The sequence below is a fragment of the Pan troglodytes genome, chromosome 13 (assembly GCF_028858775.2).
Source record: "Pan troglodytes isolate AG18354 chromosome 13, NHGRI_mPanTro3-v2.0_pri, whole genome shotgun sequence".
NCBI classification, from domain to species: Eukaryota; Metazoa; Chordata; class Mammalia; order Primates; family Hominidae; genus Pan; species Pan troglodytes.
Genome location: NC_072411.2, coordinates 144334056 through 144361573, shown reverse-complemented (window position 1 = coordinate 144361573; position 27518 = coordinate 144334056). Strand labels below are relative to the sequence as shown.

The window sequence follows — 27518 nt, the reverse complement described above, 5'->3', positions numbered from 1 at the left end:
AATGTTTAGCTCTTATCTCTTTTTCTACCACCTCTTTAAGGTCAATAACTCTTAGATTCCTATTTTGAGGCTATTTTTTAGATTCTGTAGGCATGCTTTATTTTTCATTCTTTTTTGTCTCCTCTGACTTTGTCTTTTCAAATAGTCTGACTTCAAGTTCACTAAATCTATCTTCTCCTTGATCAATTTTTCTAAGTAACTCTGATGCATTCTTCAGTATGATAATTGCATTTTAACTTCAGGATTTCTGCTTTATTCTTTTTATTTCAATCTCATTGTTAAATTTATCTGATAGAATTTTGAATTCCTTCTCTGCATTATATTGAATTTCTTTGAATTACCTCAACCAGCTATTTTGGATTTCCTGTATGAAAGGTCACATATCTCTATTTTTCCAGGATTTGCCCCTGGTGCCTTATTTAGCTTGTTTGGTGAGGTCATGTTTTCCTGGATGGCCTTGATACTTGTAGATGTTCATCCATATCTGGGCATTGAAGAGTTCAGTCTTTATTGTAGTCTTCACAGTCTGGGCTTCTTTGTGCCCATTAGTTTTGGGAACATTTTCCAGGTGTTCAAAGACACTTAGGTCCCAAGCCCAAAAACACAGTAGCAAACACGTAGAGGTACTGCTTTGGTGGCCTTGGATTAACATTAAGAAAAATTCTCTTGATTTATCAAGTAGAGATTCTTGTTCTCTTCCCTTTCTTTCTCTGAAACCAGCAGTCTCTCTTTCTGTGCTGAGGCATGTGGAGCTGGAGTTGGGGTAACATAAGCACCCCTGAGGCCATCACCACTGAGACTGTGCTGGTTCACACTTGAAGTAGGCATAGAACTTGGTCTCACCCAAGGCCCACTGTAACCACAACTTGGCTACCATATAAGTTTATTCAAAGCCCTAACCCTAACCCTAAACCCTAACCCTAACCCTAACCCTGACCCTGACCCTGACCCTAACCCCTAACCCTGACCCTGACCCTAACCCGACCCTGACCCCTGACCCTAACCCGACCCTGACCCCTGACCCTGAACACTGACCCTGACCCCTGACCTTGAGATAGGAATTTTCTAAACACAACAATCGGCCTCCAGCACCATCTCCATTGTCAGGGCCCAGTGCTTTACTCCTAAGATCACCACCAAGGCATCAATGCTCATTTTCATCACTGTATTCAACACTGTATGGGAAGTTCCATCCACAACAAATAGGAGAGAAACAGAAGTAAAGAGCACTCATATGTGAAAGGGGACAGCAAAACTGTCTACTCACAGATCACATGATCTATCTTACATACAGAAAATCATTAAGAACCCCCAAAATATTATTAAAACTAGTAAAGTAAGCAAAGTTACAACACAAAATCTCAATACACAGTAATCTGCTATATTTCTAGAAACTAGAAACAAACAACGTGAGAATGTAATTATGAAAAAAATTCCAGTCTAGGGGTGGTGGCTCACACCTGTAATCCCAGCAGTTTGAGAGGCTGAGGTGGGAGGATCTTTTGAACCCAGGAGTTTCAGGCCAGTCTGGGCAACACAGGGAAACCCTCTCTCTACAAATAACTTAAAAATTAGCTAGGTGTGGTGGTGCACGTCTGTAGTCCTAGTTACTCAGGAGACGGAGGAGGGAGGATTGCTTGAGCCCAGGAGGTTGAGGCTGCAATAAGCTGCGTTCGCACCATTGCACTCCAATCTGGGCAACAGAGCAAAACCATGCCCAGAGAAAAAAAGAAAGGAAAAAGAAATTCCATTTTTAAAAATCAGCAGGCTGGACATGGTAGCTAACACCTGTAATCCCAATGCTTTGGGAGACAAAGAGAGGAGTATCACTTGAGGCCAGGAGTTTGAGGCCAGCCTGGGCAGGAGAGAAAGACCCTACCTGAAAAAAAAAAAAAAAAATTAGCCAGCTGTGGTGGTGCACACCTCTAGTCCCAGCTACTTGGGAGGTTTGAGGTGGGAGGATCACTTGAGCCCAGGAAATAGAGGTTGCAGTGAGTCATGATTGTGCCACTGCACTCCAGCCTGGGAGACAGAGTGAGGCCCTGCCTCAAAAAATAAAACAATTGCTCATAGGAGTATGGGTTTATCTGGACTCAGAATTCAGTTCCATTGATCTATTCCATTGATGATGCCAAAATCATGTTGTTTTTGTTAATGTTGCTTTCTAGTAAGATTTGAAATTTGGAAATGTGAGCCTCTGAGTTGGTTTCTTTGACACTATGTTGGCTATTCTGCATCCCTTGAAATTTCATATAAATGATAGGATCAGCTTGTGAATTTCCGCCAAAAGTTTTCTTGAATTTATTTCAGCAATGTTTTGGAATTTTCCATGTATGAGTTTATTTTTTCCCCCCAAAACAGAGTCTCGCTCTGTCACCCAGGGTGCAGTGCAGTGGTGCAATCTCGGCTCACTGCAACCTCCGCCTCCCGGCCTGTAATCCCAGCACTTTGGGAGGCCGAGGCGGGCGGATCATGAGGTCAGGAGATCAAGACAATCCCGGCTCATACAGTGAAACCCCGTCTCTACTAAAAATGCAAAAAAATTAGCCGGGCATGGTGGCTGAGACTACAGTCTCAGCTACTCAGGAGGCTGAGGCAGGAGAATGGCGTGAACCCGGGAGGTGGAGCTTGCAGTGAGCAGAGATCACACCACTCCACCACACCACTGCACTCCAGCCTGGGCGACACAGCGAGACTCCGTCTCAAAACAAACAAACAAACAAACAAAGCACTATGTCTAGGTATGACTGTTTTCAGAAGAGGTGTCATACTGGTATAACATATCATGGCATATCGTAATACCCACCCACAACACTGCTGTGACGTTCACAATGCAGATGATACCTGCAAGACTGCTATGGCACCCTTAAAACTGATGTGAAGCCCGCAAGATTCATGACACTCCTAAGACTCATATGACACCCTTAATAATGATATGACACCCATAAGGCTGATATGATGCCCATAAGACTGATGGGACACCTGCAACAGTGATATGATGCACACGATACAGACATGACACCCGCAATACTGATGACACCCACAAGAGTACTATGACACCCCTAAGACTCATATGACACCTGTAATACTGATATGACAGCCGCAATACTGACATGACAGCAGGGCGCTTGGTATACAGCTTCCACTGACCTGGATTTGGATTGGTTTGGCCTCTATAATGAAGTTTGATGTCTCTGCTTTACTGACAAGGTATTAATGTGGTTGTTTATAGTTTACAATAATTTCCTTCTTCTAGGAATATTGCAATAGCAAAGTTTAACTTATCCCTTCTCTTGGATTCCCCAGCAGTTACAGCAACTTCACACAAAATACTCCTATGTATTTTATCAAAGCAAAGACAGCCTAAAAATTTTTTTAATTTAGAAAAAAAAAAAGCAGCCGGGCATGGTGGCTCAGGCCTGCCTGCAATCCCAGCACTTTGGGAAGCCAAGGCAGGTGGATCACTTGAGGTCAGGAGTTTGACACCAGCCTGGCCAACATAGTGAAACCCCATCTCTACTAAAAATACAAAAACTTAGCTGGGCTTGGTGGCGGGTCCCTGTAATTCCAGCTATTCGGGAGGCTGAGGCAGTAGACTCGCTTGAACCTGGGAGGCGGAGGTTGCAGTGAGCTGAGATGGCGCCACTGCACTCCAGCCTGGGCAACAAGAGCGAAACTCGGTCTCAAAACACACACACACACACACACACACACACACACATACACACACAACAAACAAACAAAAAAAAACGAGCACTGATCCGGGGGCGCCTGTTTTCTTGGCCTCAGGCTGTGGCGCCTTCCCGTCCCCAACCTCCTGACCGCGTCTCCTCTCCTGGTACCAGGGTCTCTCCCCAGAAACAAACTCACATCCATAACCTGCATCTTGGCCTGCGCTGGGGGTGACCAGCCCAAGCCCTCATGAGGGGACGCTTTTATTAATATAAAGTGAGGTCCCGCTACAAACGGCGGACAGGGAAACACGGCCGCGCTCCCGCCGCTACACTCAACGGCAACAGGAAGCTTTTTCCTCATCTTCGCCTGGGCGGCCCCAGGTGTCCCGAAGCTGCAGCAGCGTCTCCTTGTCTCACTGTGGACGCGGCCCCAAGTGTCCCCATGTCTCCCGAGGCCGCAGCCTCCCCCAGCCGCGTCCTGAGGGGAGGAAGCTCTGTCCTCACGGTAAACGCCCCGCAACGCCGCCTTGCGGATCAGATACGGCTCAAGCGCGCAGCGCTCGGGTTTAGCAGGGGCTGGGCGCCCCCTCGCGGCAGCCCTCGGGAATCTCTGAAATTCAGCCTCCAGATTACTCCGGGCCATGATTTTGGAAATTTCAACTGAAATCGAGCCCACCATCACATGCCTTGATCAGAACGCATGGAGATTTTTAACAAGTAAAGAAGATGGCCAGTAGACAAAGGTCAATGGATTTTCTTTTTCTTTTTCTCTTTCTTATTTTAGAGACGGAGGCTTGCTCTGTAGCCCAGGCTGCAGAGGCAGTGGCATGACCTTGGCTCACTGCAGCCTCCGCCTCCAAGGATCAAGCAATCCTCCCGCCTCAGCCACCCAAGCGCTGGGATTACAGGCGAGAACCTCCGCGCCCAGCCCTAGCTGATTTTTTTTATATCACCAATAATGTATAGGAATAATTTGAACTTAATGAATTAAATTTTGGGTGTGCTATTGTAAATGATATTCTTTAAAATTTCAATTCATTGAGTATAAATCTAACAAAAGACAAACAAATATGCATTCAGGAAACTGAATCATGGTTGAGAGGAATAAAAAATATATAAATAAATGCAGATAGTCCTCGTTCAGAAACAATAACTTAGTATTGTTATCTTTACCACAAAGCTAAAGTAATGAAGAGTGATATTGGTGACAGAATAAGCAAAAAGATAAATGGAACACAATAGAGAACCCAAAAGACCCGAATAAATACAGTTAACTGATTTTGTCATGGGGCAAACGCAATTCAATGGGGAAAGAAAAGTCTGTTCCACAAGTGGTGACAGCACAACAGAAACCATAGTGGGGGAATGAACAAAGACACAAACTTCACGGGTCAACCAAAAAATCACTCAAGGTAATCTATAGACTTAAATTTCCAAATATAAAATAGTAAAAGTTATAGAAGAAAACCTACATGGATTTGGGTTGGTGATAAATTTTTAGATACAATAGCAAAAGCTAGTCCATAAAAGAAAAAGAAATTGATAATGTGGACTTTATTAAAATTTGAAATGTCTACTCTGTGAAACATCCTGTTACAAGAATCAAAAACAAAGCCACAGACTGAGAGAAAATATTTATAAAACAAACCTGAAAATGACTTATATGCAAAATATACAAAGAAATTCTAATGCTCAACAAGAAAACAACACAACTAAAAGGTTGACACCTCACTAAAAATGATATAAGACAGCAAACAAGCATCCAAAAGAACGCTCATGGCACTTGTCAAGAGGGAAAAGCAAATTAATGCAACAATGGTATACCACTGAGCATCTACTAAACTGACTAAAATCTTTTTTTAATGCAATAAAAATTACAACAGGAGGCGGGGCACAGTGGCTCATGCCTGTAATCCCATCAGTTTGGGAAGCAAAGTCAGGAGGATCAACTGAAACCAGGAGTTCAAGACCAGCCTGGGCAACATAGTGAGACCCTCATCTTTAACAAAAATTAAAAAAAAAATTAGCCAGCCCTGGTGGCACATGCCTGTAATCCCAGCTGAGGTGGGAGAATTGCTTGAGCCTGGGAGGTAGAGGCAGCAGTGAGCAATGTTCATGCCACTGCACTCAGATTGGGCTACAGAGCAAGACTCTCTCTCAAAAAAACAAATAAATAAATAAAATTAAAATAAGTTGCAACAGGAACTCTCATTCAATGATAGTGGAATGCATAATGATACAGCAACTTCAGAAAACAATACAGCAGTTTATATTAAAGTTAAACATGCTCTCACCATAGAAGCACTCCTAGGTTTGGGGGGGTTTTTTTTTGTTTTTTGTTGTTGTTGTTGTTGTTTATTTGGTTTTGTTTTTGTTTTGTTTTTTGTTTTTTTGAGATGGAGTCTCGCTCTGTCACCCAGGCTGAAGTACAGTGGTGCGACCTTGGCTCACTGCAACCTCCACCTCCTGGGTTCACGCCATTCTCCTGCCTCAGCCTCCCAAGTAGCTGAGACTACAGGCACACACCACCACGCCTGGCTAATTTTTTGTATTTTAGTAGAGAAGGTGTTTCACCGTGTTGCCCAGGCTGGTCTCAAACTCCTGAGCTCAGGCAATCCACCCACCTCAGCTTCCAAAAGTGCTAGGATTACAGGTGTGAGCCACTGCGCATGGCCAACTACTAGGTATTTAGATAACAACTTTATAAACTTAAGTCCAAACAAAAGCCAATATGCTGTTATGTACAGTTGATCTCTTCATAATGGCCAAATACTTTAAGGGGTCAGGATGACCTTCAATAGGTGAATGAATAACCAAGTTGGGTACATCCATGCAATAGAATGCTATTCAGCGAGAAACAGGGGTGATCTATGAAGCCATGCAAAGACATTGATGAATCTGACATGCACATCGCTAAGTGAAAGAAGCCACTCTGAAAAGATCACATAATGTGTGATCCCATTTCTGTGACATTACAGAAAAGTGTGACTATAACTCGTTTTAGGCTCAAACTCCTGGGCTCAAGCAATCCTCCCACCTCAGCCTCCCAAGTAGCTAGGACTCCAGGCAAGTGCCGCCACACCCAGCTAATTTTTTAACTTTTTTGTACAGTTGGGATCTCCCTATGTTGCCCAGGCTAGTCTTGAACTCCTGGGCTAAAGTTAACCTCCCACCTCAGCCTCCCATGTAACTTGGACTTAAGGCATGGACCACTACACCCAGCTAATTAAAAAAACATAATTTGGTAGAGATGGGCCTCAAAATGTTGCTCACGCTAACGTGAAACTCCTGGCCTCAAACAATCCTCCCTCCTTGGCCTCCCAAGTGCTGCGATTACAGGCATAAGCCACTGCACCCCACCTGATTTTTTAGTCAAGTTATTGTTTGTTGTTGAGTTATAAGACTTTTTAAAATAAGTTTCTGGATATTAACTCCGTACCAGTTATATGATTTGCAAATATTTTCTCCCTTTCTATATATGTTGCCTTGTCACTCTGTTGATTGTTTCCTTTGCTACACAGAAGTTTTTAAGTTTGATGTACTCCCATCTATCTAATTTTGCTTTGGTTGCTTATACTTTTGGTGTCATATCCAGGAAGTAATTGTTCATTACAATGTTATAAAGATTTTATTTTTTTTCTTCTTGGAGTTCTGTACTTTTAGGTCTTACATTTCAGTCTTTAATTTATTTTGAATTAATGATAATAGATGATGCATTACACGGTAGCATTCCATAGAATGGAATGATCTGGTTGGGATCTGTGTCCAAAACTTAGTTGAAATGTAATCCCCAGTGTTGGAGGTCGGGCCTGGTGGGAGGTGATTGGATCACAGGACAAACTTCTTATGAATGGTTTAGCACCATCCGTCTTTGGAACTGTACAGTGAGATCTGGTTGTTTAAAAGTGTACAGCACCTCCCCATCTTTCTCTCTTCCTCCTGCTCTGGCCATGTCAAGTGCTGACTCCCCTTTCGCCTTCAGCCATGAGTGTAAGTTTCCCAAGAAGCCAAGCAGGTGCCAGCATCATGCTTCCTGTACAGCCCGCAGAACAATAAGCTAATTAAATCAATTTTAATTGGAGGAGACTCTGGCAGCAGCTGACGTCTGAGCCAGGAGACAGCAGTGGCAGCTTCCCTGTGGGACTTGGGTGCCTCCGTTCTGCAAGTCCTCCTGTCCACTGGCCCCTCCCAGGGCCCATGCCTAGCCACTCTGCAAGAGTAGGTGCACAGTGCAGCCTCTGCAGCCCAGCCTGAGTGCATTGCTCCACCTGAGTACCTTCCCCGTGACCCAGGAGCACATTGGATTCCCCAGCGCAGCGAGAGCCCAACCCCAAGCCATAGGACTTCCTGGTGTCCCCAGGGCTGTGGCACGTAGCTAGGGATACCGAGGGGGAGATCTGTGGCCAGCACTCGATCGGAGGAGGAGCCCCCACTCTCAGAGCACTGAGAGAGGTGAGACATGTGGGATCCTGGGCAACGAGGGAGCGAGGCATGCCTCCCTCCAGAGGGCCAGTCCAGAAAGGGGGCGACCTATGCAGCCTCTGCCCGAGGGAGCCCCGCAGCTCAGAACACCTAACAAAAGAAACGCAGGCAGGCGCCAGTGATCACAGGAGGCTCCCATCAAGGTCCAGGAGCTGATGAGGGGCTATCGCTCTCCCGTCTCAATGCAAAGCACACCTGCGAACGCGAAGTACAAAAGAACCTTGCTGCTGGAGATAGCAGCCGTTCCTCTTAAGCACCATCTATTGGATCACAGCCCTAACTACAACACCAAAATTGGCCAGCTAATACAACATCTGTGAAACCAAGCACAATTCACCCACCCGTAAGGGTCCTGTACAGAACCTTGGCCCTCTGAAGCATCCAGAAACGAAGCCAGCTGACAATACCCAACTTACACCGCAGTTAAAGGAACACCAACCCTCCCAGATGAGAGTCAGTGCAAGAACTCTGGCAATTCAAAAAGACACAGTGTCCCCTCAGAAGACCCAGGCCTGAGGAGGGACGTGAGGAGCAGCCCCGACTCGCGGCTCAGTCGCAAACACCGGCGTTGGGGAAAACCAAGTAATAAAACCGCGAAACTGCGCCTGTGCGCGGGAGGATTCCAGATGGTTGCACGCAATCCCAGCGGGGCGGGGCAGGACCTTCCCCAGGGGCGGGACCTTCCCCAGGGGCGGGAAAAGCCAGGCCCCTCCCCGACCTCCTGAGCCCAAAACCGGGTTGTGCCCATGACTGACAGGCAAGGCTCCGCCCTACTCCCCGCCCCTTTAGCACCTCCTGACTGCCGATTGGCGGGCTCGCCTTGGTCTCAACGCTGATTGGCTGGCAGCACTACAGGCTGGCACCCACCGCGTCTCACCTCCTGAGCGGCTCCGAGAAGACGCCCGGCCAGGGTGAACACCGCGGCAGGAGAAAACGGGAGACTGTGAAGAGCATGGGGAGCCTTTGTCGTGCAGCGTGAAACCCTCGTAAACCCTCATCCCAAGACCTTCAAATTTTAGCCTAGGAGACCCCAGATCCCCTCACCCTGAGAAGCTCCAAATCCTCTCAGCCTCAAAAGACCCCAAATCCTGCCACCTTGAGGGATTTAAAATCCCCTCAGCATGAAACCCCCAAAGTACCTCAGCTTCAGACACCCCAAATCCCTTCACCCAGAGGAACATCGAATCTCCTAATGCTTAGATCCCCAAATATTCTGAGCCTGAGGAGCCACAATTTCCCTCACCCTAAGGCACCCCAAATACCTCAGCCTGAGGAACCCTAAATATCTCAGAGAGACCAAATTTCCCCAACCACAGATAACCTAAATAGCCTGACAACTCAACCCCGTCAGCTTCAAGGACCAAATAACCTCAGTGTCAAACACCCTAAAACCCATTAATGAGAGACCCAAATCTCCTTTACCCGAGACCCAGAATTTCCTCAGCCTCAAATATCCCAAATCCTTTCATCCCGAGGAACCCCAAATCCCCTTAACCTGATGAATCTCAAATCCTGTCAACTAGAGCACCCCAAATCTCTTCAGCCTAAAAGACCCCTAATCTCATCCTGAAAAACCACAAATACTATCAGCCTGAGGGATACCAAAGCTCCTCAGCTCGAGATACCCCAAATTCCCTCAACCTGAGAAACCCCAATTTCTTCAGTCTAAGACATCTCAAATCCCCTCAGCCTGAGGGACCCCAAATCTCAACCTGAGAGATAGCTTCCCCTTAGAGATGCAGACTGCTTTACTCCTGGATTTTTCTAGAATCCCAAGGTAGAGATCCCCAAATCCTGTCTATGCAAAATGTTCATTTTGCCTCGCTAAAACAGAACCCTGCTCCTCAGTGTGACCCAAGTCCCAGCAGTCAGGGGGCCTCAAGGTCTCCTTGGGACTCCTCTGGCTCTCACACCTCAGGACTCCCCTCAAACACCGGTAGCTACAACCCTCCAGGCACCTGTGCCACCCTTCTCCAAATGAGCCAAGCTGCAGGAGAACTAAAAGAACAAAATCCAGCTTACATTAGGTGGCAGCTCATGGCCAGTGGAGGCCTTCCCATCCCATCAGTACCCCCAGACCTCCCTGGGGTGCTCGAGACCTCACCAGGAACCCAGTCTTCCTGCTCTGAACACCCCAGCCAGATGGAGAAGACAGAGCCTGGTTCTGGGTAGTGCTCAGGGCTGTTGCCCCATCTCAGCACCTTCTCCTTCCACAGGAGCCTTTGGCCTAGGAGCTGGGAGACTCAGGGGCCCTTCCCACACACAGAATTGGAGCAGGGCCTTCTAGACAGTCCCAGCACCATGAGCCCTGAAAGGTCCCAAGAGGAGAGCCCAGAAGGAGACACAGAGAGAACAGAGCGGAAGCCCATGGTGAGAAGTCGGGGAGGCGAAGCCAGACTCCCAGCAGGAGCTGATCTCTGGAGTGCTGCAGACTCCTGGCATGTACCCTTGGGTGACTCTGTCTGAATGTGCATGGAATGGGGGCAGCTGGTCCTGGCCAGGACATGGGGGAGAAAAGAACACTAGCATCAGCGACTGCTCTGTGTCAGCAGAGAGCTAGGAAAATGCTCAGTGTCTGCTCAGTTAAACAGGACACAATCTGGAGAAGGAGGGAAGGTCTTTATGTTTCACAGAGACTCCTAGAGGCCCCAGGCTATGCCCTACACACAGGGTAGAGGAAAAGGACCAGCTCAATGTGTATTAGTAAATCACTGATGGAATCTCTTACTTCCTCTAGGTCAAAGATGCCTTCAAAGACATTTCCATATACTTCACCAAGGAAGAATGGGCAGAAATGGGAGACTGGGGGAAAACTCGCTATAGGATTGTGAAAATGAACTATAATGCACTGATTACTATAGGTAACAGGAAGTGCTGGGCACAGACCAGCCTGGGCGATATAAAACAGGTCTTTGGTCCCTATATTATTTTAATTATCAGGTGGCGGCATCTGCCCACAATTCCCTTTTGCACGGAGACAAATCTGGAGGGAAATATTGTTCTTTTGCATCAGTGCAGGGTTGTGTGTGGATACTGACCATGCAGAGGTCACATCTTGACCTTGTTCAAGACTCTCCCAGCTCATCAGACTGAGCAGCACTGGCTTTGTGGTGCTTTCCATTGCCACTGCCCTTTGTTCCTCCTCCCAGCTCTTCCATTTCAGAGCAAAATTTTTTGCTTCTTTTCAGGTCTCAGAGCCACTCGACCAGCTTTCATGTGTCACCGAAGGCAGGCCATCAAACTCCAGGTGGATGACACAGAAGTTTCCGATGAAGAATGGACACCTAGGCAGCAAGGTAAGAGGGAAGGGAAGGAGGATTTTTTTTTTAAAGATGGAGTTTCACTCTTGTTGCCCAGGCTGGAGTGCAATGGAGTGATCTTGGCTCACGGCAACCTCTGCCTCCCAGGTTCAAGCGATTCTCCTGCCTCAGCCTCCCAAATAACTGGGATTACAGGCATGCGCCACCACACTCAGCTAATTTTTTGTAATTTTCTTTAGTAGATATGGGATTTCTCCATGTTGGTCAGGCTGGTCTCGAACTCCTGACCTCAGATGATCTACCCACCTTGGCCTTCCAAAGTGCTGGGATTACAGCCATGAGCCACCACACCTGGCCTATTTTTATTTTTTTTAAGACAGATGCTCTGTCATCCAGGCTGGAGTACAGTGGTACAATCTCGGCTCACTGCAGCCTCCACCTCCCAGGTTCAACAATTCTCCCACCTCAGCTTCTCAAGTAGCTGGGACTGCAGATGTGCACCACCTTGCCCAGCTAATTTTTGTATTTTTTGTAGAGATGGGGTTTCACCGTGTTGGCCAGGCTGGTCTCAAATTCCTGGCCTCAAGTGATCTGCCTGCCTTGGCCTCCCAAAATGCTGGGATGATGATGATGATGATGATGATGATGATGATGATGATGATGATGACTGTTACTATTATTACAGACAAGGTCTCACTCTGTCACCCAGGCTGGAGTGCAGTGGCACAATCATAACTCACTGCAGCCTCAAACTCCTGGGCTCAAGTGTTCCTCCCACCTCAGCTTCCCAAAGTGCTGGGATTACAGGCATGAGCCACCGTGCATAGCCCCCAGTAAGATTTAGAAGTGACCTCCTGGCCAGGCATGGTGGCTCACACCTGTAATCCCAGCACTTTGGGAGGCTGAGGCAACCATGTCACTTGAAATCTGGAGTTTGAGACAAGCCTAGCCAACATGGTGAAACCCCATCTCTATTAAAAATGCAAAAAAAGATAGCTGGGCATGGTGATGGGTGCCTATAATCCCAGCTACTCAGGAGGCTGAAGCTGGGAAATAGCTTGAACCCAGGAGGTGGAGGTGGCAGTGAGCCGAAATCGTGCCACCACCCTCCAGCCTGGGCAACAGAATGAGAAGACTCCGTCTCGGGGGGAAAAAAAAGTGACCTCCTGAAACCGGCCTCGGTTTAGGTCTCAGCTTCATTTCAGAATTTAACAAAGGAAAAAGAGTCTTCCCTCAAAAACATAAATGTTCAACAAACCAGCACAATGTAATCCCAGCACTTTGGGAGGCCGAGGCGGGCGAATCATGAGGTCAGGAGATCAAGACCATCCTGGCTAAAACGGTGAAACCCCATCTCTACTAAAAATACAAAAAATTAGCCAGGCACAGTGGCGGGCACCTGTAGTCCCAGCTACTCAGGAGGCTGAGGCAGGAGAATGGCATGAACCCAGGAGGCGGAGCTTGCAGTGAGCCGAGATAGCACCACTGCACTCCGGCCTGGGTGAAAGAGCGAGACTCCATCTGAAAAAAAAAAAAAATTGTCATTCTTTTTTTAAAAAAAAGAAAACATTGTTTTTGCTAAACAATGTTAATAAATCACAGAACAATTAAAGAAAACAATTAAACTGCAAATCCACAAAAAAGCTTTCTAACACCAATCTCATAATAGTTATTGAGTTAAATGTCTTAGAAGAAATAATATTAAGTAAAGATACATCATTTATGTACATTTAATCATACTATATGATCCTCTTATACCAAAATGTATCTACTTCTTTGTCTCGATTCTGGAGCGGGTTTGAGAGAGCTGTTTAGTTGCCCTGATCTTTCCCATACGTCACTGACCAGAGACAGCATCAAGTAGATAAAATAATGTACCATAATTATAAAATAGAAGTGCAAAGCTCATTTCCTCTTCTACTGCTTGGTTAGGAGAGTTTAGAAGTAAACACAGTCAATCTGCCCAAACTGGAGAAAGCAACTTGGATTGGGTCTACGATTTCCCCATCTGTGGATTTGAGATTCCTTAAGACCTTAATGTAATGTAAGAGGAATGAAAGGCCAGCGTTTGCCTTTCTGCAAATGTTTTGACAGGAAAAGAATGTCTCTTTAGAGGGAATCTATCTCCCGTGGTTTACCACACATCTATACATCTTTATCTGAACTCAGTTAAAATCCCCAATTTAAATCAATTTATTTTCTATTGTGGAAATCAAACAACATATATTTACTCTTCTAACAATTTTTAAGCGTACAACTTTATTAACTATATGCACACTGTTGTGCAATCGATCCCTAGAACTCTTTATCTTGCATGACTAAAACCCTAACCCATTGAACAATAACACTCCATTGCTTCCTCCCTCCAGCTCCTGGCAACTGCAATTCTGTTTCTATGAATTTGGTTACTTTAGATACCTCATATACGTGGAATCAGCCATGAAACATTTGTCTTTTTGTGACTGGCTTATTTAATCACTTAGCAGAATGTTCCCAAGATTCACCCATGTCACAGCATGTGACAAGATTTTCTTCTTTTTTAAGGCTGAATAATATTCTACTGCATGTATATACCACATTTTGAAAATCCATTCATTTGTCAATGGATATTAGGTTGCTTCGCCTCTTGTCTATTGTGAATAATGCTGTAATAACTATCAGTGTGCAAATATCTCTTTGAGATCGTTTTTAATTCTTTTTTTTTTTTTTTTTTTTTTTTTGAGACGGAGTCTCGCTCTGTCGCCCAGGCTGGAGTGCAGTGGCGCAATCTCGGCTCACTGCAAGCTCTGACTCCCGGGTTCACGCCATTCTCCCGCCTCAGCATCCCAAGTAGCTGGGACTACAAGCACCTGCCACCACGCCAGGCTAATTTTTTTGTATTTTTAGTAGAGACGGGGTTTCACCATGTTAGCCAGGATGGTCTCGATCTCCTGACCTCATGATCCGCCTGCCTCATGGGCTCGATCTCCTGACCTCATGATCCGCCTGCCTCGGCCTCGTGAAGTGCTGGGATTACAGGCATGAGCCACCGCGCCCAGCCTTTAATTCTTTTTAATATATTATATACCCAGAAGTGGAATTTCTGGATCAGAAGGTAGTTCTGGTTTTAATTTTTTGTGGAAGCGCCATACTGTTTTTTTACAGTGTCTGCACCATTTTACATTCCCACTACTATGGTTTGAATGTGTGGAAGTTCATGTATTGGAAACTTAATTGCCATTGTAACGGTATTAAGAGGTGGAGCCTTTAAGAGGTGATTCGGTAATGATAGCTCCAACCTCATGAATGGATTAATGCCATTATCACAGGAGTGGGTTAGTTATTGCAGGAGTGGGTTCCTGATGAAAAGGATGAGTTGGGCCCTTCCCTGTCTTTCTCTCTGTCTCACATGCACACTTACCCTTCTACCATGTCATGATGCAGCTTGAAGACCCTTGCAAGATGCCAGTGCCATGCTCTTCAACTTCCCAGCCTCCAGAACCACAAGCCAAATAATTATTTTCTTTATAAATTACCCACTCTGGGCCAGGCACAGTGGCTCATGCCTGTAATCCCAGCACTTTGGTAGGCCAAGGCAGGCAGATCACAAGGTCAGGAGTTCGAGACCAGCCTCGCCATCTTGGCAAAACCCCATCTCTACTAAAAATACAAAATTAGCCAGGCATGGTGGCATGCACCTGTATTACCAGCTACTTGGGAGGTTGAGGTAGAAGAATCACTTGAACCCGGGAGACAGAGGTTGCAATGAGCCGAGATCACACCACTGCACTCCAGCCTGGGCAACAGAATGAGACTCCATCTCAAAAAAACAAACAAACACATAAATTTCCCACTCTCTTGCATTCTAGGAAAGCAGCAGAAAACAGACTAAGCTACCCACCAACAATAAGCAAGTGTTCTAATTTCTCCACATCTTCGCCAATATTGCTATTTTCTGGTTTTTTGACAGAGGCTATCATAACACGATAAGGTGATATCTCATTGTGGTTTTAATTTTCATTTCCCTGATGATTAGTGATGTTAAGCATATTTTCATATGCTTCTTGGCCATTTATGTATCTTCTTTTGAGAAATGTCTATTCAAGCTTTTTGCCCATTGTATTAGTCAGCCCAGGCTGCCACAAGAAAATACCACACATTGAGTGGCTTAAACAACAGAAATTTGTTTTCTGACATTTCTGAAGTCTGGTAGTAAAAAATCAGAGTGCCAGCATGGTTGGGTTCCAGTGAGGGCTCTCTTACTGACTTGTAGTCAGCCTCCAGCTCACTGTGTATTTACATGAATTATTTGTGTGCCAACAGCAGGAAGGAGAAGGAATTTCTCTCTTCCTCTTCTTATAAAAGCAATAATACCTACTAGAAGATTTTTTTTTAGACAGCCTCATTCTGTTGCCACAGGCTGGAGTTCAGTGGTGCAATCTCAGCTCACTGCAAACTCCACCTCGTTCAAGCAATTCTCCTGCCTCAGCCCCCCACGTAGCTGGGACTACAGGGGCACATCAGCTAATTTTTGTATTTTCAGTAGAGATGGGGTTTTACCATGTTGACCAGGCTGGTCTCAAACTCCTGGCTTCAAGTCATCTGCCCACCTCAGCCTCCCAAAGTGCTGGGATTACAGGCATGAGACACCGCACCCGACCAAAAGCACTAATGTCATCCTAAGGGTCCCACCCTCATGACATCACCTAGCCCTAATTACCTACCAGTGGCTCCATCTTTAAATACCATCATATTGAGGTATTAAATATGCTTCAGCATATGAATTTGGGGGAAACAAAATTCAGCCCATAGCACCCATTATTTAATTATTTGTTTTGTTGTTGTATTATAGGAGTCCTTCATATATTCTGGATATTAACTCTTTCTTCGGTTTTTTTTTTTTTTTTTTTTTTTTAGACAGAGTCTCGCTCTTGTCACCCCGGCTGGAGTGCAATGGCGCGATCTCAGCTCACTGCAACCTCCCCCTCCCAGGTTCCAGCAATTATTCTGCCTCAGCCTCCCGGGTAGCTGGGATTACAGGCACACACCACCACGCCCAGCTAATCTTCTGTATTTTTAGTAGAGACAGGGTTTCACCATGTTGGCCAGGCTGGTCATGAACTCCTGACCTCAAGTGATCCATCTGCCTCGGCCTCCCAAAGTGCTGGGATTACACCCATGAGCCACAGTGCCTGGCCTGGATATTAACTCTTTATCTTCTTTTTTTTGAGACAGAGGTCTCACTATGTTGCCCTGGCTGGTCTCGAACTCCTGGGTTCAAGTGATCCTCCCACCTCAGCCTCTGAATAGCTGAACTATAGTCATGTGCCACTGCACTCAGCAACATTAACCCTTTATCAGATACATGGTTTGCATATATTTTCTTCCAGTCTGTAGGATGCCTTGACACTGTGTTGATTGTTTTCTTTGCTACACAGAAGTTTTTAAGTTTGATGTAGTCGTACTTGTCTATTTTTGCTTTTATTGCTTATGCTTTTGGTGTCATATACAAGAAGTTATTGTTCATTTCAATGTCATGAAGCTTTTCCTCTGTGTTTTCTTCTTCAAGTTCTGTACTTATAGACCTTACATTTCAGTCTTTAATCTATTTTGAGTTAATTTTTATATGAGATATGTGGTAAGAGTCTGTCTTCTCTTTTGCATATGTATATCCAGTTTTCCCAATACAATTTCTTGCAGACTGTCCTTTCCTCCATTGTGTAGTCTTGGCATCATTGCTGAAGATCATTTGACCATATACACAAGGGTTTATTTCTGGCCTCTCTATTCTGTTCCATTGGTCTATATGTCTGTCTTTATACCAGTACCATACTTTCCTGATTACTGTAGCTTTGTAATATGCTTTGAAATCAGGAAGTGTGAGGCCTTCAACTTTATCCTTCTTTTTCAAGATTGTTTCAGCTATTCTGGGTCCTTAGAGATTCTATATGATTTTTTGGATATTTTTCCATTTCTGAAAATAATAGCATTGGCATTTTGATAGACAGGGCATTGAATCTATAGATCATTTTGATAGTATGAACATGTTAACAATATTAAGTCTTCAAATCCACGAACACAGGATGTCTTCCATTTATTTGTGTCTCCTTAAATTTCTGTCGGCACTGTTTTGTAGTTTTCAGTGTTCAAGTTTTTGCCTCCTTGGTTAAGTTTATTCCTAATTATTCTATTCTTTTTGATGCTATTGTGATTGGGATTTTTTTCTTAATTTCCTTTTTGGATTGTTCATTTTTACTAAATAGAAACACAACTGATTTGGGGTGTTGCTTTTGTATGCTGAATTCATGTATTACTTCTTTTTTTTTTTTTTTTTTTTTTTTTTGAGACGGAGTCTCGCTCTGTCATCCAGGCTGGGATGCAGTGGCATGATATCGGCTCACTACAAGCTCCACTTCCAAGGTTCATGCCATTCTCCTGCCTCGGCCTCCTGAGTAGCTGGGACTACAGGTGCCCGTCACCACGCCCAGCTAATTTTTTGTATTTTTAGTAGAGATGGGGTTTCACCATGTTAGCCAGGATGGTCTCGATCTCCTGACCTCGTGATCCCCCCACCTCGGCCTCCTAAAGTGCGGGGATTATAGGCTTGAGCCACCATGCCCAGCCCAAATTCGTGTATTACTTCTAACAATTTTTTGGTAAAATCTTTATAGTTTTATTTTTATTTATTTTTTTAGATGGAGTCTCGCTCTGTCGCCCAAGCTGGAGTGCAGTGGCATGATCTCGGTTCACTGCAACCTCTGCCTCTCAGATTCAAGTGATTCTCCTGCCTCAGCCTCCCGAGTAGCTGGGACTATAGGTGCCCGCCACCATGCCCAGCTAATGAATCATTATAGTTTTCTGCATGTAAGATCATGTCATCTGCAAACAGAGATAATTTTACTTCTTCCTTTCCATTTGGATGCCTTTTATTTATTTTACTGGCCTAATTGCTCAGGCTACGACTTACAGGACTATGTTGAATAGAAGTAGCAAGACTGGAAATCCTTACCTTGTTTATGACCTTAGAAGGAAGGCTTTCAGTTTTTCATCATCGACTATGATGTCAAAAAATGGGCTTTTCGGCTGGGCGCGGTGGCTCATGCCTGTAATCCCAGCACTTTGGGAGGCCGAGGTGGGAGGATCACAAGGTCAGGAGACCGAGACCATCCTGGCTAACACGGTGAAACCCCATCTCTACTAAAAATACAAAAAATTAGCTGGGCATGGTGGCAGGCACCTGCAGTCCCAGCTACTCGGGAGGCTAAGGCAGGAGAATGGCCTGAACCCAGGAGGGAGAGCTTGCAGTGAGCCGACCTCGCGCCCCTTCACTCCAGCCTGGGTGACAGAGCGAGACTCCATCTCAAAAAAAAAAAAAAAAAAAAAAAAAAGGGCTTTTCTTATATGACCTTTTTACATTGAGGTGATTTCCTTCTATTCCTAGTTTGTTCAGTGTGTTTGTCATGAAAGGTCAATTTACATTTTAAAAATTAATGTAATAAACACCTTATTAGGTATACCTTTACAGATAGGCTGGAACAAAGATGAAGTTTTATCTATTTTTTTAAATCTTAAGAAAATTAGCAATGCCCCCAATAGAAGCATAGGCCTTAATGATACTTCAGAAAACATTTCCAAATTGCCCTTGGATAATACTTGGAATCATCACTCTCTGATTCAGAATTCTCTGTCTCTAATGAGAAACTCCAGAGTTAGGCCGAGCATAGTGGCTCATGCCTGTAATCTCAGCACTTTGGGAGTCCGAGGCAGGTGGATCACTTAAGGTCAGGAGTTCGAGACCAGCATCGCCAACATGGAGAAACCCCATCTCTACTAAAAATGCAAAAATTAGCTGGGTGTGGTGGTGCACACCTGTAGTTCCCAACAACTCACAAGGCTGAGGCAGGAGAATTGCTTGAATCTGGGAGGCGGAGATTGCAGTGAGGGGAGATTGTGCCACTGCACTCCAGCCTGGGCGACAGAGGGAGACTCCATATCAAAAAGAAAAAAAAAATCTCTAGATTTTTTGGTTGGAAACATTTACCAACCAAACCACTGATTTCTCATCACCTTTTAGTCAAACCTCCTTGGATGGCCTTCAGAGGAGAACAGAGTAAACACCAGAAGGTAAGTATCTCCCAAATCCTGTTGACAAGAAACCTTCCTCATAGATCCAAATACAGGTAAGAGAAGGAGAATGTACAGACTATCCTAGGAACTACTGCCTTCCTCTCCTGATCTCTTTAGCGCAGTGTCTGACATCATCATTATTTTAAGAGTTAATAAGAACAGCAACAATAATCGCTACCATGGGTTATTTTCTCAGTATTTTCAGACTTTATTTTAAGCATTTTACATGAATAAACTTTACGTATAGTACCTATTCAACTTCACATATAGTACCTATTAAGTAGGTACTATAACTATAGCCATTTTACAGGTTAGGAAACTGAGGTATAAAAATGTTCAGTTATATCCCTGGGATCACATTCAGTGTTGGTGCAGTCTAATCCAAAACTCCTTCTCTAAAGCACTTACAAGATCATTAAAAGTTTCATAGTTTTATAAGGTTTATGCTGTCTTACCCATATGTCTTTACATCATTCGTCCAATTGATTTTTCAACCTCAGTTTTTCTCTGTTGTAGTAAAGTCAGATTTGCACTAAAACACTCTGATTAAGGGAAGCTTCCAAGTAAATAGACAATTCATACTGTGGATGGTACCAGAAGAAGATAGGGTCCCTACCCTCATAAGGGACCCATTCTGATCAGAGGAAGCAGCTTCCAGCCCTGAGGAGTTTCAGGTTCGAAGATTGAGAAACAACAAATAAGAAAATGGTTTAGGACTTCATATAGGTTACACCCTATTAAGTAAAAATATATTCTTCTGGAACCAATTTCAAATGCTCATTCCTGTAGAAGGCAGTAACAGCTCCTTCCTCTGGGCTCCAATTAGGGAACTGTCATGTTATTTGTAATTATTTGTTTAGCCTGCCTGCTGCCTCTTCATTGTGAGCTCTTCAGGAGTCTAGTCCCTTCCTGATTCTTCTCAGAACTCCCAAGCCCAGCTCAGGGCCTCTGAGAGCCTCCTGAGTGTTTTCTGAATGATTGATTCCAAGCTTATGAATTAAACTATAAGTAACAGGGTCAAGGAATGCTGAAAATATCTTTGAGTTAGATTTCAACTGTAGAGATATATCAGGACTATGAGATAATTTTCGTTTGTTATTTTTCTACAGGGGCAGGGGGTGGTTTGAGACAGAGTCTGGCTCTTGCGCCAAGGCTGGAGTACAACGGCTCAATCTCGGCTTACTGCAGCCTCCATCTCCTAGGTTAGTGTGATCCTCCTGCCTCAGCCTCCTGAGTAGCTGGGACCACAGGCTTGCACCACCATGCCCGGCTAATTTTTATGTGTTTTGTACAGGCAGGGTTTTGCCATGTAGCTCAGGCTGGTCTTGAACTCCTGGGCTCAAGCCATCCTACTACCTTGGCCTCCCAAAGTGCTGGGATTACAGATGTGAGCCACCGCACCCAGTCTGTGAGAAAAATTATTTTTTTCTTTTCTTTTCTTTTCTTTCTTTCTTTTTTTTTTTTTTTCAGACAGTTTCACTCTTGTTACCCAGGCTGGAGTGCAGTGGCGCGATCTCGGCTCACTGCAACCTCCACCTCCTGGGTTCAAGTTGTTCTCCTGCCTCAGCCTCCCGAGTAGCTGGGATTACAGGTGCCCGCCACCACACCTGGCTAGTTTTTTGTATTTTTTGTAGAGACAGGGTTGGCCGGACTGGTCTCAAATTCCTGACCTCAGGTGATCTGCCTGCCTTGGCCTCCCAAAGTGCTGGGATTACAGGTGTGAACCACTGTGCCTGGCGAGAATAATTATTAATCTCACATTCATACTGTATTAAGTAGCTCAAAAAACACTTTGGTGAACATTATTATCTTTCATGTTCACTACAATATTAAGAATTAGTGCCGGGGGCAGTGGCTCACACCTGTAATCCCAGCACTTTGAGAGCCAGAGGTGGGCAGATTACCTGAGGTCAGGAGTTCGAGACCAGCTTGGCCAACATGGTGAAACCCCATCTCTACTAAAACTACAAAAATCAGCTGGGCATGGTGGTGGACACCTGTAATCCCAACTACTCGGGAGGCTGAAGCAGGAGAATCGCTTGAACCTGGGAGATGGAGGCTGCAGTTAGCTGAGATCATGCCACTGCACTCTAGCTTAGGCAACAGAGTGAGACTCCCTCTCAAAAAAAAAAAAAAAAAAGAATTAGCATGGGCTGGGTGCGGGGGCTCTTACATATAATCTCTGCACTTTGGGAGGCTGAGGTGGGTGGATCACTTGAGGTGAGGAGTTCTAGACCAGCCTGGCCAACCTAGCGAAACCCCGTCTCTAACAAATATACAAAAATTAGCTGGGTGTGGTGGCACGTGCCTGTAATCCTAGCTTCTTGGGAGGCTGAGGTAGGAAAATCTCTTGAACCTGGGAGGTGAAGGCTGCAGTGAGCTGAAATCATGCCACTGCATTCTAGCCTAGGCAACAGAGCAAGACTCCTTTTCAAAACAAAACAAAACAAAACAAAACAAAAAAACCATGTATGCCAACTTCTGGATCGGGAAACTAAAGAGAAATTAGCTAACGATACACCCTTATTCAAGCAGACAAGCAGAATTGGTACAGGAACTAACTAATCTAATTCAAAAGCCAAATATTCTTTCCAGGATATGGCAACATGCAACTTTGACTTCACTTTCTTAGTTGTCTAGATATATTTTTGCCAATCATCTCTTTGTTCTGTTCCGAACCTTACTGCCCTATTACCTCATTTTCCAGATGTGCTCTGTCCCTCTGTGCTTTTCTACATTTCCCCTTCCATCAAAAGTCTACTAGTTTATGGAAGATTCCCTCCTTCTCTCTGTAAGCCCTTATCCCCTTCTTTCACAGATCTTGCTGATTCTCCAGCTAGTCTTCCCAAGTATTCTTCCTCCTTCCCTTTAACTTACATAGAACGTTTTGAGAGAAAGTTGAAGGAAAGAGCCTTAAGACATGGGTTAGAGTCCCAGATTCACTACCCACTTAGACCTTGTCTTTTCCCTCTAGTATTTAGACACTCTAGGTATTTCCAAGGTTTGAACATTAACTACAGTCATATGAAAACATGTTGCAAGCCGTAAAGAACTAAATAAATGCACGTTGTCTTTTAATATGTGATTCTCACATTAAAGGGAATGCCCAAGGCGTCATTCAATAATGAATCTAGTTTGAAAGAATTGTCAGGAACGCCAAATTTACTGAATACAAATGGCTCAGAGCAGGCTCAGAAACCAGTGTCCCCTCCTGGAGAAGCAAGTACCTCTGGACAGCACTCTAGACTAAAACTGGGTAAGAAAAAATTTGAGGGGAATTTAGTCCCGCTATGTCCTCTAGAAAGGTTGGTGAGTATGGTCTACCTATGTGGGGTGGACTTTGGATAGGCCTGGGCTTAAGCTGGACTCAACTGTGAGACCAGAAGTTAGATGCAGTATTTTGTTAAAATTATTTATTTATTTGTTCACTGAGACAGAGTCTTACTCTGTCACCCAGGCTGGAGTGCAATGGTGAGATCTCGGTTCACTGCAACCTCTGCCTCCACGAAAACAGCGATTTTCATGCCTCAGTCACCCGAGTAGCTGGGATTATAGGTGTGCACCACCGTGCCCGGCTGATTTTTAGTAGAGACAGAGTTTCACCATGTTGACCAGGCCGGTCTCAAACTCCTGGCCTCAAGTGATCTGCTCAGCTCAGCCTCCCGAAATGCTGGGATTACAGGCTTGAGCCACCATGCCTAGCCTTGGATACAGTATTGAATAGCATGTAAGAACATTAACTTTGAAGTCACTCACTTGGGTTATAATCCACACAGAAGCATTGGGGCCTTGGGCAAATCTTATAAATTCCATGGGCTCCTGAATGGTAATCTGTAAAATGAGACCAAGTATATAGAGCTCATGTATTGTTTGAAATCATTAAATTAAATATAAATGAATTGATACATGTGAGGTGTCCAATAAGTACCTCTCTGATAATATATATTCTTTTGTGCGTTTCTACATTTCCTTTTCCATCACATGTCAACTAGTACATAGAAGATCCCCTATAGAGACTATACTTTCTTAGTGTTGTATGTCCAGGCCTTTGTTCAATGCCTAAGATGTAATGAACTCTCAAAAAATATTTTCTGAATAAATAAATGCATGAATGAACCATTTTGTAAGCAGAAAGGCTGGGAGGTTAATGGGATAATGAGAACAGCTAGAAACTAAAATTGAATAGGCATCTACAGTCAGTGTGGGTGTGGGGTCTAAGTCTCTCTGAAGCAGTAAAGAGGGGGAGACTAGAGTATATAGAAAGGTAGATGCTAATTTGATGGTAGGAGATTTCACATTTTCTTATGAAACAAGGACAAACACCCCAGACTCCCAATTTTACCCATCTACTCTTCTCCAACCTAGAACTCAGGAGGAAGGAGACCGTAGGAAAGATGTATAGCCTGCAAGAAAGAAAGGGTCATGCATACAAAGAGATCAGCGAGCCACAGGATGATGACTACCTCTGTGAGTGACCCTTTCAGCCACTCACACAGCTTGCTGTTATGTCCTGGTACAATAATTTCATCATTTGGCCCACAAATCATTCCCTTACTCGAATGAATTAAAGTACAGGATTGGGGCTAAATAATGTGAGTGCCAAGCTCTTTCTGAAGCTCTTATATCAAGGAACATGCATTACAACTTTCCTAATCCCTGCTTCCCTCACTTCCAGATTGTGAGATGTGTCAGAACTTCTTCATTGACAGCTGTGCTGCTCATGGGCCCCCTACATTTGTAAAGGACAGTGCAGTGGACAAGGGGCATCCCAACCGTTCAGCCCTCAGTCTGCCCCCAGGGCTGAGAATTGGGCCATCAGGCATCCCTCAGGCTGGGCTTGGAGTATGGAACGAGGCATCTGATCTGCCACTGGGTCTGCACTCTGGCCCCTGTGAGGGCCGAATTACAGAAGACGAAGAGGCAGCCAACAGTGGATATTCCTGGCTAGTAAGAAGAGCCTGCTGTTTCCCCTGTTCTGTCTTCCCACATCCCTTCTGTGCCTTTGGTGGGACATCACCTTCTACATGTTAGGATATAGGTAGGGATAACATGGTTAGCTCTGTGTACTCAAGGGTCTTTGCATGAACATGGAACTCCTATTTAGAGATCACAGGGTACGTGGGAGCAGAGTGGTACAAAGACAAAGAAGTGCATCCTCCCTTTTGGAGCTTCTGCTCTGATTGGACAAACCAACTCAGATGTGTAGATGATGACTAAGGTGCATGCCATGTGGTCTCAGTTGGCAGTTGAAGCTCTGCAGGTCCAAAGGCCATTGATGACCGTGGAGTAAAATAATTCTTCAGATTTTTACCCTCTAAAAAGTCTTTACCTTATTTTTTGAAACTCAGATCACCAAGGGGAGAAACTGCTATGAGTATGTGGATGGAAAAGATAAATCCTGGGCCAACTGGATGAGGTAAGGCCACTAGCTCTCTTAGTTTCAGAGAGAACCTCCATCTCTCACAAACCCGGACTTCCTTCCTTCTCATTATGCCTCCCTCAATGATTTTCACATCCCCTATTTCTATTTTTCTCCATACAGTGCTGTTTTATACCATCAACTTTTAGAAATAAAAAATAAAAATATAGATATTATGATTTATTGGTATCAAAACACAAATATGTATGCTAGACAAAATTGAGGCACCAAGATAAACCTTGACAAGGTTAATTCATGCTTTAATTTATGTAATCCACATTTGTTAAACACTTAGTATGTTCCAGGTTAGGAAGTGAAGTTCACTACTTGAACAGAAGTGAGCTGCAGGATGACCCAGCCCCTTTCCACAATGGGCTGTCGTTCTATCAGAGAATAGAAAAATGAATCAACTATTACTGTTCTATGTTATTGGGCCAAGAGAAAGAGGCTTCTGAGTTTCTCTAGGAATCTGAAGAAGTCAGGTGAATGGCAGCTGAGTGAACTGTAGGGTGATTAGAGGAAGGCCTGTCAAAGAAAGATGGACTTGAGCTGAGTGTAGAATGATGTGAGCTAATCTAGAAGCAGAGCACGTGATCAAGCACCAAGTTCTGTGGTATAAAACGAATTAATTTAGAGTTTAGAGAAGCTAGAGATCAATGTGTTTTATGGCCAATCAAGGTGGAGGTAAGTCTGGAGTTGGGCTTTGAAAAAATGGCTGATTAGGCACAGCAGGGAAGCATTCTAGGCAGGATGAGCACTGTAGTCATCCTGCCTAGAGGGAACTCACTGCCTCTTTTCTTTCCCTTTGCCTGCCTTGACCCCAGGTATGAGAACTGTGCCCGGGATGATGAAGAGCAGAACCTGGTGGCCTTCCAGTACCACAGGCAGAGCTTCTATAGAACCTGCCGATTCATTAGGCCAGGCTGTGAACTGCTGGTCTGGTATGGGGATGAGTATGGCCAGGAACTGGGCATCAAGTGGGGCATCAAGTGGAAGAAAGAGCTCATGGCAGGGAGAGGTAGGCATCACTATTACTCTTTTAAAAGGACAGGAAAGAAAGAATTATCCTAGAGAATTTTCATGATTGAACACTTAAATAGACTAAAACGCCGTCTAAAGTCAGTAAAATTTTACATCAGTGGCTCCAAAATTAAAGATTCATGTTATGTGCCTTTGCCTCTTTGGAACAGTTTTTATATTTTTAAATCTTTGTTCCGATTTTATATTCAAAGTACTTCATGCACAAAGTATATAACAGCATACAGTGCTCAAAGACTTAAAGACAAAAATCAAGTTCTCAAACACCTACCAGCTCTCCCAACAAGGTAGTTTCTTCTGGCATTTCCTTGATATTTCTTAATGATATGCATATGTTGTTATTCATTCATTCATTATCTCAATTAGCTGTCATGTGAATTCCTACTCTGTGCCAGACGATGTTGCAGGAAGTGTAAATACAGACTGATCAAGACAATCAAAAAAACTGCTCTTGAACATATGACTTGTGAATTAGGGAACCATATGAATACACACAGACATATGTGTAATATCAGACGGCGATTAGTGCTTTGAAGAAAATGAATCCAGAAAGAATACCTGGGATCAGTGTGAGACCTGGGATCAGTGTGAGAGCTGAGGTCAGTGTGAGACCTGGGGGTCAGTGTGAGACCTGAGGTCAGTGTGAGACCTGGGGGTCAGTGTGAGGTGAGAGTAGAGTGTTGCAGGGGATTGTCAGGGAAGGTTTCTCTTAGGAGACAGCATTTGAGAAGTGCAAGTGCCTGTGGGCCAAGGATTCCAGGCACAGGGCGCAGCTAGTGCAATGGTCCTGAGGCCAGAAAGAGTTCAGCTTTGGTTCATTTTTGGAAAATAGGCTGCCATGGGTCATCCCTTCAGAGCTGCTCCAGTTTCCAAGTGAGAGAAAATGGTGGGCAGGATGAAGGTGGGGAGCATGGCGGTAAGCCTGAGTAGGGATATATTTTGAAACAAGACTTCCTATTATATTTAAAATGGGTTCAGACTGAATGAAATAACTCAAACATGAATACTTGATGTGCAGCCTGACAAAGAGCATATTCTCATTTTATGATTTGTGGAATCTGAAATAGAAGCAGTCCATGCACCTAGTTGGCGCAGCAGGACCCACAGTCCTTTAGTCAGTGGGACCTGGACCACTCTGTGTTGGCCAACCTGAATCACACTTCCTGATGGAGAACCAGGCACATAACAGTCCTCAATTAAATATGTCCTTTTGAATGAGGATACTCAAATTCAGCCTAGCCTAGCCTGTCACTCACACACATGTACAGATCCCAGGGTCCACACAGATACAGATCCCAGGGTCCACACCTATCACATATATGAACATTATCACACAGACCCCTGCAGACACATCTGTGAGGCATATGCATTCCCAAACACACAGACAGACTCATGATAAATTTGTTCCTACCCAGCCGTGACTTCTAAATGCTTGGGGAAACCAAGACATAGTAGAAAGGAGTGTGCAATTATCATTTCCCATGATGCCGTTACTTAAGAACTCTTTGTGTCCGTCCTTCTAATGGCACCAATGCCTCC

The 27518-nt window shown here is 44.5% G+C and overlaps 1 protein-coding gene and 1 pseudogene across 1 annotated transcript; one reads left to right on the top strand and one right to left on the bottom strand.

Annotated features, from left to right (window-relative positions):
* The window catches only part of LOC107973200 (tubulin beta-8 chain-like), a 126710-nt pseudogene that overhangs the window by 84866 nt on the left and 14326 nt on the right, over positions 1-27518 (bottom strand).
* On the top strand, positions 9053-26953 carry LOC129143390 (histone-lysine N-methyltransferase PRDM7-like). The gene is made up of 10 exons (XM_063791027.1): positions 9053-9142; positions 10373-10526; positions 10894-11017; positions 11345-11452; positions 19470-19519; positions 22622-22778; positions 23888-23989; positions 24198-24469; positions 24871-24938; positions 25766-26953. Exons 2-10 carry the CDS (start codon positions 10458-10460, stop codon positions 26010-26012), a joined length of 1197 nt encoding a protein of 398 aa, XP_063647097.1. The 5' UTR covers positions 9053-9142; positions 10373-10457; the 3' UTR covers positions 26013-26953.

Excerpts from the sequence above, each read along its gene's own strand:
- LOC129143390 (XM_063791027.1), top strand. The coding sequence starts at position 10,458 with ATGAGCCCTGAAAGGTCCCAAGAGGAGAGCCCAGAAGGAGACACAGAG. Across the intron at positions 10,527-10,893 it reads GAACAGAGCGGAAGCCCATG|GTCAAAGATGCCTTCAAAGA; the intron begins GTGAGAAGTCGG and ends TACTTCCTCTAG. Across the intron at positions 19,520-22,621 it reads AACAGAGTAAACACCAGAAG|GGAATGCCCAAGGCGTCATT; the intron begins GTAAGTATCTCC and ends CTCACATTAAAG.